General features: G+C 69.3%; 6 protein-coding genes across 6 annotated transcripts; 3 read left to right on the forward strand and 3 right to left on the reverse strand.

Moving 5' to 3' along the window:
- Positions 1-106: 106 nt before the first annotated feature.
- On the forward strand, positions 107-1420 carry MICPUCDRAFT_55996 (uncharacterized protein; the record flags this gene model as incomplete). Its single annotated transcript, XM_003056644.1, has 1 exon — positions 107-1420. One exon carries the CDS (start codon positions 107-109, stop codon positions 1418-1420), a length of 1314 nt encoding a protein of 437 aa, XP_003056690.1.
- Positions 1421-1622: 202 nt separating this feature from the next.
- Positions 1623-2283, reverse strand: MICPUCDRAFT_55997 (uncharacterized protein; the record flags this gene model as incomplete). The annotated part of the gene is made up of 2 exons (XM_003057107.1): positions 1623-2058; positions 2195-2283. The coding sequence occupies 2 exons, from the start codon at positions 2281-2283 to the stop codon at positions 1623-1625; spliced, it is 525 nt and encodes a 174-aa protein (XP_003057153.1).
- Positions 2284-2427: 144 nt separating this feature from the next.
- Positions 2428-2787, forward strand: MICPUCDRAFT_55998 (uncharacterized protein; the record flags this gene model as incomplete). The annotated part of the gene is made up of 1 exon (XM_003056645.1): positions 2428-2787. The coding sequence occupies one exon, from the start codon at positions 2428-2430 to the stop codon at positions 2785-2787; it is 360 nt and encodes a 119-aa protein (XP_003056691.1).
- Positions 2788-2866: 79 nt separating this feature from the next.
- Positions 2867-5647, reverse strand: MICPUCDRAFT_55999 (uncharacterized protein). Its single transcript, XM_003057108.1, has 2 exons — positions 5380-5647; positions 2867-5135 (listed from the first exon to the last, which is right to left on the reverse strand). The coding sequence occupies exons 1-2, from the start codon at positions 5530-5532 to the stop codon at positions 3093-3095; spliced, it is 2196 nt and encodes a 731-aa protein (XP_003057154.1). The 5' UTR covers positions 5533-5647; the 3' UTR covers positions 2867-3092.
- Positions 5648-6218: 571 nt separating this feature from the next.
- Positions 6219-7672, forward strand: MICPUCDRAFT_25497 (uncharacterized protein). Its single transcript, XM_003056646.1, has 2 exons — positions 6219-7021; positions 7192-7672. Exons 1-2 carry the CDS (start codon positions 6476-6478, stop codon positions 7540-7542), a joined length of 897 nt encoding a protein of 298 aa, XP_003056692.1. The 5' UTR covers positions 6219-6475; the 3' UTR covers positions 7543-7672.
- A 1745-nt stretch (positions 7673-9417) lies between these two features.
- MICPUCDRAFT_56001 (uncharacterized protein) lies at positions 9418-11137 on the reverse strand (the record flags this gene model as incomplete). Its single annotated transcript, XM_003057109.1, has 2 exons — positions 9418-9637; positions 9789-11137. The coding sequence occupies 2 exons, from the start codon at positions 11135-11137 to the stop codon at positions 9418-9420; spliced, it is 1569 nt and encodes a 522-aa protein (XP_003057155.1).
- Between the last annotated feature and the right edge of the window lie 87 nt (positions 11138-11224).

Consider the following 11224-nt stretch of genomic DNA (forward strand, 5'->3'; position numbering starts at 1 on the left):
CCTCGCGCGAGATCCGACGAGGAATAAAATAGCGTCTCCCGCGCGGTACGAACACGACGAACTCCGACGCACGCGCGCGTCGCCGGCACACACGCCCGCGCACGCAATGCGCGTCGTCAACGTCGAGGGCGTCGACATCGGCGTCGACCCCGCGGCGCGACGGATCACGATCCCCGGCGGCGACGACGGGCATCACCACCCCGCGCATCCCGTGAACGCGGTCGCGTTCTTAGCCGCGGGGATGTGGCTCAGGCACCTGCAGCGCGTCGTGCGCAGGGAAGAGCGCGCGGAGCTCGGGGAGGAGGACGCGCGAGGAGAAGACGCGGACGGCTTGCGAGATCTCGCCCGCGCGGTCGCGGTCGCGAACGCGAACGCGAACGCGAACGCGCGCGCGCCGCACGACGCGGAGGACGACGCGCGCGACGATCCCGCGGACGCGGAAGGCGTCGCGACGACGGCGACGAGGGACGCGCTCGAGTCGCACCCGCTGGCCGACCCGACGGACGACCCTTCGCGAGGCGCGTCGACGACGACGACGTCGACGACGACGTCGACGACGACGACGATAACGACGACGACTCCCGACGCCACCGCGCCGGTCGCCGGCGGCGGTCGCGTCTGCCGCTTCTGCTTCGTCGGCGACGACGACGACGACGACGACGGCGGCGGCGGCGGCGGCGACGGCGACGTCCTCGTCTCCCCGTGCCGGTGCACCGGCACGCAAGAGTGGGTCCACGTCGGATGCCTGCGCCAGTGGCAGCGCGTCTCCATGCGTTCGTCCGGCGCGCGCGAGAAGCGTTGCCGCGTCTGCCACGCGACGTTCAAGCTCCCGCGCCCTCCGATGCGCGAGGCGCTCGCGCAGTGGTTCAGCTCGCGAGCGACGGACCGCCTGTCGCAGTACAAGCGCGTGTGGTGGCAGATGCTGTCGAACAGCGTCCTCGCGCAGGAGGGGACGCCGCACCTCTCGAGCGCGAACCAGCTGCTCAGGCTGGTGATCGCGAGCGAGCTGCGAATCTGGGGCGGGCGCGAGGTACGAGGCGGGAACAGAGCGCTGCGGACGCTGCGACGCGTCGCGCGCGACTGCACCAACTTTCACTCCATCGTGCTCGTCGCGTGGCTGCTGAGCCTCGGCGCGCTGAGCGCCGGGGACGCGCTGAACCACCCGGGCGGGCCGCTGGACGTGATCGACCAGGAGCTGCGCGCGCGACAAGGGGCGGGAGCCGGCCGCGGCGGCCGCGGCGAAAGAGGCTTCGGCTGGCGAGGGAAGCTGTTCGGCGCGGCGAAGCTCGTCGTCGGGAAGCCGCTCGGGTTCGCGCTGCGACTGGTCGTCCCGAGCGCGGGGGCGTTCATGCGTCTGGCGGAGCCCGTGCACGGGGTCATCACGTGGGTGGAGCGGTACCCGCAGTACCGCGTGGTTTGAGAGGGGGCCTCGATGACGCGACGTATTACTGTGTCCCGCGCGCGCGGGGGCGACGAAGGATCAGATTTTGGAAAAGTACGGCGACGTCGCGCGGTTTGAGAGAGAGGGGGCGGGGTGGGGGGGGGGGAGGCGTCTATAGGACGCACGCGCCGCGCGAAAGACGAGCGGAGTTTACGATACGATCGACGAAAACGTTGCTAGACTAACTATCGATCGGAGGCCCGACCCACCCCGCGCGGTGATGATGCGACAGCTCGAGCATCTTCATGCCCTCCAGCACCTCGACGTTCCAGTGCGCCTCGCGGTGGACGTCGTCGCTCAGATCTCGCACCTTGACCGCGGTCAGCGCGTGCGCCGCCCTCGTGCGCGCCGCGTCGCGCGAATGCCGCGGGGACACCGTCGCGACGACGGAGACGTACGCGCCGACGCGGAGTCCTCCTCCGGACGCGACGTCGCACGTCGACGGGACGACCACCTCCGCGGGCGGGCCCGTGGAGTCGTCGAGCGTGAACGCGGTGCCGTCCTCGGCGCGATGGACGATCACGCCCTGCGCCCACACGCGCTGGAATGTCGGGCTGTGCGCGATGTTCGTGAACTTATACGTCGCCTCGCCGTTCTTCCCGGGCGTCGGCTGCTTCCTGCGTGAGGAGGGGGGCGGAGGTCAGGGGGCGGGGAGGACGAGAGGAGGAGGAGGAGGAGGAGGAGGAGGAAGATTTTAAGATTCGTCGAGGGCGCGGCGACGAGGACGAGGACGACGACGCGCGCGCGTCGCACCCCGCGGTCTTGAGCATCAGGAGGAAGATCTTCGGCGCGAAGAACTCGTCCGGGACGAGGTCGTCGCCGTCGCCGTCTTCCGCCGCCATCGTCCGCGCGCGCGCGGCGCCGCGAACTGCCGCGCGGCGAGGAGCTGACAGCTGGAAGGGCCTTCACGAACACAACTTTTTATCTCTTGGCCTCTTCGCGCGTTCGCCATTTCGTCCACTCGCGGAGCCACGACGAGCGCGGGCATGGCCGGGTCCACCGCGACGAAGCGCGCGAACGCGCAGCTCGACAAGTCATACAAGCGCGCGACCGGGGAGATCGACGACCGCAAGGGCGCGAAGGTCAAGCCCGGGGACATCATCACCGCGGTGTTCCTCCTCATCGCGGCGAAATCCTTCAACGACCAGTGCGAGGCGACGCACGGGATCTCGCCGTACAAGTCCGCGAAGAAAGCCATCGGGGACGGGGTGTGGGCGATACGAAACGCGCTGTCGAGGTTGATCGGAGGCAAGGGCGGCGGCGGAGGAAGAGGGCGGGGGGATAACCGCACCACCGCGGGGAGGAAGCAGTTCAAGGGGAAAGGCCGAAAGGTCGGGAAGAAGTAAAGCTAAAGTTCGATCGATGCGATGAGAACGATGGACGACGGCGCGCGGGTGGCCCTCAGCTCGCGCTCGCATCGGTGATTGATGTTCTTTTACGTAGTAGTCTCGAGCTTCGATTAAAAGCCCCCGTCGTCTAAAAGCGTTCGCCGTCTGTTTAAGATCGTACAAGAATTTGTTGTTCCAGCTCGACGCAACGCGCCGCGTCGGCCCCCGTCCATTCCCCCTCTCAACACCCCCACACCACCCCCACCGTTTTTTTTTCATTCGTCCGCGTCAAGCCTCGCGCGACTGACTTCACCTCGACCTTCTTACGCGGGGGACGTCTTGAAGGGCACCACGATGTCCTTGTTGTCATCCTTGAGGTAAAGCTTCGCCCGCGCCTTGAGCATGATCTCCTCGAACTCGTCGCCGTCGATGTTCTCCTTCTCCAAGAGCACCTCCGCGACGGCGTGGAGGCAGTCGATGTTCTCCTGCACGAGATCCTTCGCGCGGCGGTACGCGGTCTCCACGAGAATCTTCACCTCGTCGTCCACGATGTTCGCGGTCGTCTGCGAGTAGTCCGCGGCGCGGCCGGCGTCGTTCCCGAGGAAGGACTGCCCGCCGCCAGTCTTGAGCGCGATCTGGCCGATCTTCTCGGAGAAGCCCATCTGCTCCACCATCATGCGCGCCGTGTTGGACACCTGCTGGAAGTCGCCCGACGCGCCGGTGGTGACGTTCTCCGCGCCAAAGATGAGCTCCTCCGCGATGCGGCCGCCCATCGCGACCGCCATCTGGTTCTCGAGGTACGTCCTGCTGTACAAGCCGGACTCCAGGCGCTCCTCGCTCGGGGCGAAGAAGGTGAGGCCGCCGGCGTTGCCGCGGGGGACGATGGAGATCTTCGTCACGGGGTCGTACTCGGGCATGAGCGCGCCGACGATGGCGTGGCCAGCCTCGTGGTACGCCACGAGGCGTTTCTTCTTCTCGGACATGACCGCGCCCTCCTTGGCGGCGCCGGCGACGATGCGCTCGAGCGCGTCGGCGATCTCTTCCTTGGAGATTTCGGTGAGGTCGCGACGCGCCGCGAGGATGGCGGCTTCGTTGAGAAGGTTCTGCAGCGCCGCGCCGGAGAAGCCCGGGGTGCGCCTGGCAACCTTGTCGTAGTCGACGTCCTTGCCGATCGTCTTCCCGCGCGCGTGCACCTTGAGGATGCGAATGCGCCCGGCGACGTCCGGAAGGTCGACGGTGACCTGACGATCGAAGCGGCCCGGGCGGAGCAGCGCCGAGTCGAGAACGTCCGGTCGGTTCGTAGCCGCGAGGACGATGACGCCGGTGTTCCCCTCGAAGCCGTCCATCTCCGTGAGAAGCTGGTTGATCGTCTGCTCGCGCTCGTCGTTGCCGCCGCCCATGCCCGCGCCACGCTGGCGACCGACGGCGTCGATCTCGTCGATGAAGACGATGCACGGCGCCTTCGACTTGGCCTTTTCGAACAAGTCGCGGACGCGCGACGCGCCGACGCCGACGAAGAGCTCGACAAACTCGGACGCCGCGCACGAGAAGAACGGCACGCCAGCCTCGCCGGCGACCGCCTTGGCGAGGAGGGTCTTACCCGTGCCCGGGGGACCGACGAGGAGGCAGCCCTTGGGGATCTTCGCGCCGAGCGCGGTGTACTTGTCCGGGTTCTTGAGGAAGTCGACAACCTCCTGGAGCTCGAGCTTCGCGCCGTCGACGCCGGCGACGTCGACGAACGTCACGCCCGTCTCCGGAACTTCCTGGAACTTGGACTTGGACTTGCCGAAGTCCATCGGCCCGCCGCCGCCCATGCCTCCGAAGCCGCCGCCGCCGCCGCCCTCGCCGCCCTGCGCGCGGCGGAACAAAAAGAATAACCCGCCGAACGCGAGGAGCGGGAAGAGGAGGTTACCCGCGAGGCTCGCGAAGTTGCCCTGCTGCTCGCCCTCGGAGACGGAGATGTCCACGCCGTTCTTGGCGAGGATGTCCACGAGCTCCGGGTCGTTCGGGAGCGTCACCGCGGCGCGGCGGCCGTCCACCGCGGTGAGCTGGAGAGACGATCCATCCTTGGCGAATCGCACGCGCTCCACCTTGCCCTTCTGCACGGCGTTGATGAACTCGGAGTACCGCCACGTGTTCCCCTCGGGGAGCGCGTTCGGGTCCGCGACGGCGGTGGACGGCGCGGTCTGCGAGTCCGCGTCGGAGAACGCGGACTTGGCGGACTGCTGGAACTGCGCGAGCGCGGACGTCGGCGCCTCCGCCGTCGCGGGGGGCGCGAAGTCGTCAGCCATCGCGACGAGGCTCGTCGCGCCGGACGCGGCGAGGAACGCCATGAAGGACGCGGCGGTCGTCGCGAGGGTCTTATCCTGCGGGGAGGGCGAGGCGGAGGCGCGGGGGAACGCGTCAGCGTGGGCGGTCGGCGGCGAGAACGAGATCGGGATCGAGATCTCGCGCGTGGATAAGAAGCGGGTGACGTTGTGTTTTTTTCGCGCGACCTCGCGGGCGCGATCGCGCGACGGCGACGCGCGGACGCGACCGCGCGTCGAGACGCGCGCGATCGCGCGACGGCGACGCGCGAGCGCGGATCGAGCGCGTCGAGCGCGCGCGCACCTCGAACGCGGCGGAAGACTCGGTCTTCGTCGTCGCGCGCGCGCGGACCGGGGTCGCTCCGGCGCGCTTCGTCGCGCGCGTCGACTTCGCCATGCAGGCCCGCTGGCGGAAAGCCGTCGCGGTCGACGCGTTGAGCGCGCTCGCGGCGTTCATTGTGATGAGCTCGATGTCTTGACGGTGTCGACTGCTGCGTGAATGCGCGAGAGATGCGATTCGCGTCTGTCGATGCTTGCCGAGGCGTGTGAAGGCGGCGTTGACGCGCGCTTCCGGTGTGACGACGACGCTCCGCGACGCTATCATCCCGGCACGTCGTGAGCTCGCGCGTCCAGGAAGGCGAGATCGTCGACGTGTCGCGCCGTGCGCGCGCGCGCGTCGACGGTTCAATCGACGAGTTAAACTACCGCGACGACGTCGACCGGGCCGGTTCACCCTCGTCGCAGCGCGGGGCCGATCAACGCTTTTACGAATCCCTATCAGCGGTGCCGTTCAAACCGCACGCCTCTTTCGCGGTCCTTTCAACCTCTTTCATCATCAAACAGCTTGCTTGCGGCCACTCGAGCGCGCAGTTGGAGCGGGCGCGCGGGAGGCTGCGATCGGGCGCGGCGGATACGCGCGCGGGGCGGGGCAGATGGCGCCGGGGGCCCCGGACGATCCGTACGCGCTGTTTTCCGATGACCTCCTCGGGATGGCCGCCGGCGTCGGCGGCGCGGAGGAGGAGGACGACCTTCGGAACCGCGTCTTGAACGGCGCGGACGACGACGCGGGCGACGGCGCGCGCGCGCGGCAAGTTCATCATCATCTTCACGGAGGCCACCAGCAACAACCTCAACAACCGCACCCGCCGCGGTCGCGGTACCCCGATCCGGCGCCGCTCGGCGGCGGCGGCAACGGACGCGGTCGCGGCGGCAATGGCGGCGGCAGGTACGACGAGAGCGAGTTCTTCCACGACGCGCTCCACGGCGGCGCGACGTTCGGGGATCACCTCGACGGCGCGCTCGGCGTCGACGCCGGCCCGATCGACGAGCTCGACGGCGACGACGAGATCGAGCAGCAGGAGTGGCCCTCCCCGGCGGAGCTCCTCGCGGACACGAAAGCGATGCTCGCGACCGCGGACGATCTGATCAAGCGCGACGGGAAGAACCCGCCGCCGGAGGCGATGCGACGCCTCGACGCGCGCCTCCGCGCCATCGTCGCGTCGCAAAAGACGACGCCGCGCGACGACCAAAAGCGCCAGACGCTGTTGCGACGCTTCGCCGACATGCTGCGGCGCAAGTTCCCGGGCGTGACGCTGCGACCGTTCGGGTCGTTCGTCTCCGTGTTCCACACCGCGAGCTCGGACATCGACATCTCTCTCGAGGTGGCGCCGAGCAGCAAGTGGTACGACCCGAAGGAGATGGGACCGGCGGCGGCGGCGGCAGCGCCGGGCGCGCGCGGCGCGGGGCGCAACCGGAGGCTGCAGCAGCCGCGCGGGTACAAGAGCCGGAAGGTGCAGCTGCTGCACAAGGTGGCGAGCGAGCTGCGGTATCAGGCGTTCTCGGAGGTGAACCTCATCGCGCACACGAGGGTGCCGCTGATTAAGTTTAAGGACCCGCAGACGGGGGTGAACTGCGACGTGTGCGTGGGCAACGACGGCGTGTACAAGGTTCGTTTGGGTTTTTTTTTTTTTTTTCTCTTCTCTTCTCTTCTCTCGTCTCTCTTCGCTTTCGAACGCGCGTCGCGCGATGTGTTTCGACCGGCGCGACGCCGATCGATCGACCACTGACCACTGACGACGCGCGCGCGCTCCTCTCCTATCTTTTTTTCTTCTCGCAGTCCGCGTGCTTGGGCGCGATGGCGAACCTGGACAGCCGGTACCGCGACTTGGTGTTCCTCGTGAAGATGTGGGCGAAAAATTTCGACTGCAACGACGCCACCGCCGGGAGCTTCAACAGCTTCGCGCTGTCTCTCATGAGCTTGTTCCACCTCCAGACGCGCTCGCCTCCGATATTACCCCCCGCGATGCGCTTGACGCTGCAGAACGACGCCGCCGCGGACGCGGACCTCGCGGCGGAGAACGAGCGCGCGGCGAACCTGGAACCCATACGCAAGTTCCCAGTGTCGAAGATCCGGCAGCAGTCAGGTGCGAATAATGCATTTCACCCATCGCCCGGTTTCAACATTTGATCGCGTCCCCTTTCAACTGACCACTGAACTTTTTTTGTATGGAATGGCCCTCAGACGCGCTGCGAGATATCGGCCCCGTGGAGCAAAGAGCGCGACGGTGGGAAAATTGCGGCGCGGCGAACGACGCGACGCTCGCGGAGCTCCTCGTGACGTTCTTCACGCACTTCCGCGCGGTCGAGCCGCTGTGGCGCCACGGCCTCGTCGCGTCCGCGTACGCGGGGCGTTGGGTCGCGGGCAGCGCGTGGGCGCCGGGGCGGTACTGCCTCGGCGTCGAGGACCCGTTCGCGGCGGGGGATAACGTCGCGCGCGCGGTGCAGCGGCGGTCGCTGCCCAAGGTGCTGGCGGCGATTCGCGACGGCACGCTCGCGATGGCGAGGGTCGCGTGGGCGGAGACGGATGAAGATTTAGAGCGCGCGTTGTTTAACCTGCTCGGTCCCGGCGCGTCGCCGGAGCGCGAGATGACGAACGCGGGATGGCCGACGTTGGGAGGGAGCGGAGGCGGCGACGCGCTCGCGCCGCCCACGCTGGGCGGCGGCCCGGGACCTGGGCCTGGACCTGGGCATGGGCACGGGCCCCCGCCGCCGCCCGGGCCGCCCCCCGGCGGCGGCGGCGGCGCGATGGGGCTCTTCGGCGGGGGCGGCGGCGGCAGCGGGCTCGGCGGCCCGCCCGGGATCATGCCCGGCGACGGCATCATGCCCGGGATGATGCATCAGCTCGTGAGCCGCCAGCGCGCGACGGACATGGCGAACGCGCGGTCGGTGAACATGATGATGGGCGATGGCGGCGGCGGCGGCGGCGGCGGCGGGATAGACGCGTCGATGTTTGGCGGCGTCCTCGGCGGCGCGTTCGCGGCGCAGCAGCGTCAGCAGCAGCAGCAGCAGGCGCATCACCAGATGCAGATGCAGCAGCAGATGCAGCAGAGGGCTGCTGCGCCGCCGGGGTTCGGCGTCGGCGGCGGCGGCGTCATGGGCCCCGGCCCCGGGCTCGCGCTCGGAGGGTTCGCGCCGCGGGGCCCGAGCGACGGCTCGGGGGGGAACCCGAACGGGTTCGGGCTCCTGAACCTGAGCAGCGGGGACGTGCGGCCTCCTCCCGGCGGCGGGATGCAATTCGCCGGCATGCCGTCGCTGTTCGGAGGCGCGAATCCGAACAGCGGCGGGACCAACCAGGATTCCGTCGACGAGTTATTCGCGCGGATGAACGTCGCGTCGCCGCCGCGCGACCCCCCGCGCGACCACCCGCGCGGCGCGACAGTGAATCCGTTCGATCGCGTGGACCTGAACGCGCCGCGCGATGCGAACGCGCCGCCGCGACCGCCGCTCGTCTTTGACAGCTACGACAACGGCGGCGGCGGCGGCGGGAACGAGTACGACGCGCCCGCGCCCCACGGCGGCGGCGGGCGATCCCAGGGCGGCGGCGGCTCGAACGCCGGCTCCGCGGGAGGAGGAGGAGGAGGAGGAGGAGGAGACGCTAAAGCTGGCGGCGGCGGCGGCGGAAGACGCGGGCGCAACCGCGGCGGCGGTGGCAAGGGCGGATCGCGCGGCGGCGGCGGCGGATCGCGCGGTGGCGGCGGCGGCGGCGGCGGCAGCGGCGGCGGCGGCGGCGGCGCTCCCTCCGGCGCGCCCAAGGCGCTGCCGAAGCCGCGCGTGGCCCCGCCCGCGTCTTAAACTTAGTGACACGCACCGAGTACGTTAGGCCTAACGCAGTCACACCTTAAGGTTAGGCATCTTTTAACGCCGGACACACACGCACACATGTTTGAACTGAGAGAGCGTCTTCAAATCGACTGAGGTTAAGGCGACGACGCGACGGAACCGACTCAACTCGATCTCGCGAGACGGTTTATTTTCACGTAGTCTATTTTCGCGACGTTTCGCCTCACCCACCCCCCGCCCCCTCCGCGACGGACACGAACGGGTGCTCGTCGTACGCCTCCCCCGGCAACCGGTGATGCGGCACGTCCATCCACAACGTCGCGTTCCTCGCGATCGCGCGCGTCCTCCGCACGAGCCACGTGTGCTCGCTCGTGCCCTCGAAGAACCGCGGCGGCGGCGGCGTCGCCTTCGATACGTACTCCACGTAAAACCTCGAGACGTGCCTTATGGTCGTTCCATACAAAGCGATGTCGGGGTGGAGTTGAAAGGCGTCAGACGGAGTTGAAAGGCGCCGAGGGCGGGGATTGAAAGCGAGGGGTGGGCGGAGAGAGACGACGGGAAAAGTCCTTAAGGAACGGCGTTCACCACGCGAACGGGGTCGTATGGGAACCAGTGTATAGAACGCGCCTCAACATCGCCGCGAGGTACTCGTCGTCGCGCTCCACGCGGAACACGCGCACGCCGCGCGTCGCGGACTGCATCGCGAGCAGACCCGCGGTCGCGCCGGTCGCGAGCATCTCCAGAAGCAGCTGCGGCACGTGATACGCGGGCGGCGCGTCGTACGGCTCGCGGTCGATCACGACGTACTTCCCCGGCCGGGTTCGATGCCGCGCGAACGGGCTCGAATTTTTCACCTCCAGCACGAGCCGCTCCGTCGGCACGTCGCCGCTCGCGTCGTTCCCGATCGCGTCGTTCCCGATCGGCAGCGTGAGCATCCCGTCCGGCGACGCGCCCATCGGCGGGAGCGGCCCGACGTTCCACGCCGACGGGACGTCCGATCGATCGACGACGCACAGGCCGACTTCTTCGGCGACGGCGCTCGGGAAGTGAAGCATCAGACTCGCGACCGTGCCCGCCTCCTGCGCGCTGCCCCACGCCATGCGGACGCCGCCCTCGCCGCGCGTCGCCGCGCGGCGCGAGCGCGCGGCGCGTTGGAGCGACCACGGCGTGGCGGCGGCGCGTGCTCCCCCCGCGTCTCGGCCGCCGCCAGAACCGCCGTTCCGAGGCTTCCCGCCGCGACCCCCCTTCCTCTTCCCTCGCCCTCGCCCTCTCCCTCCGCCGCCGCCGCTCGCGCTCGCGTCGTCGGTCGACGTTTCGTCTTCCAGCGGCGCCGCGGGTCCGGCGGCGGCGACCTCCTCGTTGTACGCGCGGACGACCTCCTCGTTGACCGCCGTCTCCGTCTCCGGCGGCGCCGACGACGGAAACTCCACGCGTTCCGTCCGCAGCCTGTGGTACGCCCCGACCGCGGGCCCGTGGCTCGCGTTCCGCGCGTTCATCCCGACCGCCGCGCACGTCCCTTCCTCGCAGAACCCGAGCGCCGCCTTCAGGAGCGCGGTCGTGAGCCGGCCGTCGTGCAGGGCGTCCCACAGCTCCGTCCCCTGGCGCACGAATCGATACGTCCGCTCGCCGCCGATGAGGACGCGGTCCACGGGCGGGAGCGCGACGAAGCGCGGGTGACGGCGGAGCTGGTCGTCGTGCGGCGCGAGCCAGTACAGGTTCGGCGTCTTTCCCCACGCGCCGACGTGCTTCATCTGGACGCAGCCGTCGGAGGCGTCGTCGGAGGCGTCGGCGTCGGAGGCGTCCATCGGGGTCGTCGACGTGGACGACGACGCGACGCGCGCGACGAAACGCTCCGGCTTCGGCCGGTGGCTCTCCGGCAGCGACAGCGGCGCCTCCCCGGGCTCGCGGCCTTTGCCGTACACCGCGACGCTCCGCGGGAGCATCGCGGCGGCGACGAGGGAGGGACGCGCGCGCGGACGAGTGTCGTGGTCGCGGGATCACCGACGAGTGAGTTTTTCTCACGAGTATTG

This window comes from Micromonas pusilla (genome assembly GCF_000151265.4).
Source record: "Micromonas pusilla CCMP1545 genomic scaffold MICPUCscaffold_3, whole genome shotgun sequence".
NCBI lineage: Eukaryota > Viridiplantae > Chlorophyta > Mamiellophyceae > Mamiellales > Mamiellaceae > Micromonas > Micromonas pusilla.

Coding starts and splice junctions, on each gene's coding strand:
- MICPUCDRAFT_55999 (XM_003057108.1), bottom strand. CDS start 5,532: ATGAACGCCGCGAGCGCGCTCAACGCGTCGACCGCGACGGCTTTCCGC. Junction 5,136..5,379: donor AGTCTTCCGCCGCGTTCGAG/GTGCGCGCGCGC, acceptor CCCTCCCCGCAG/GATAAGACCCTCGCGACGAC.
- MICPUCDRAFT_25497 (XM_003056646.1), top strand. CDS start 6,476: ATGCTCGCGACCGCGGACGATCTGATCAAGCGCGACGGGAAGAACCCG. Junction 7,022..7,191: donor GCAACGACGGCGTGTACAAG/GTTCGTTTGGGT, acceptor TTCTTCTCGCAG/TCCGCGTGCTTGGGCGCGAT.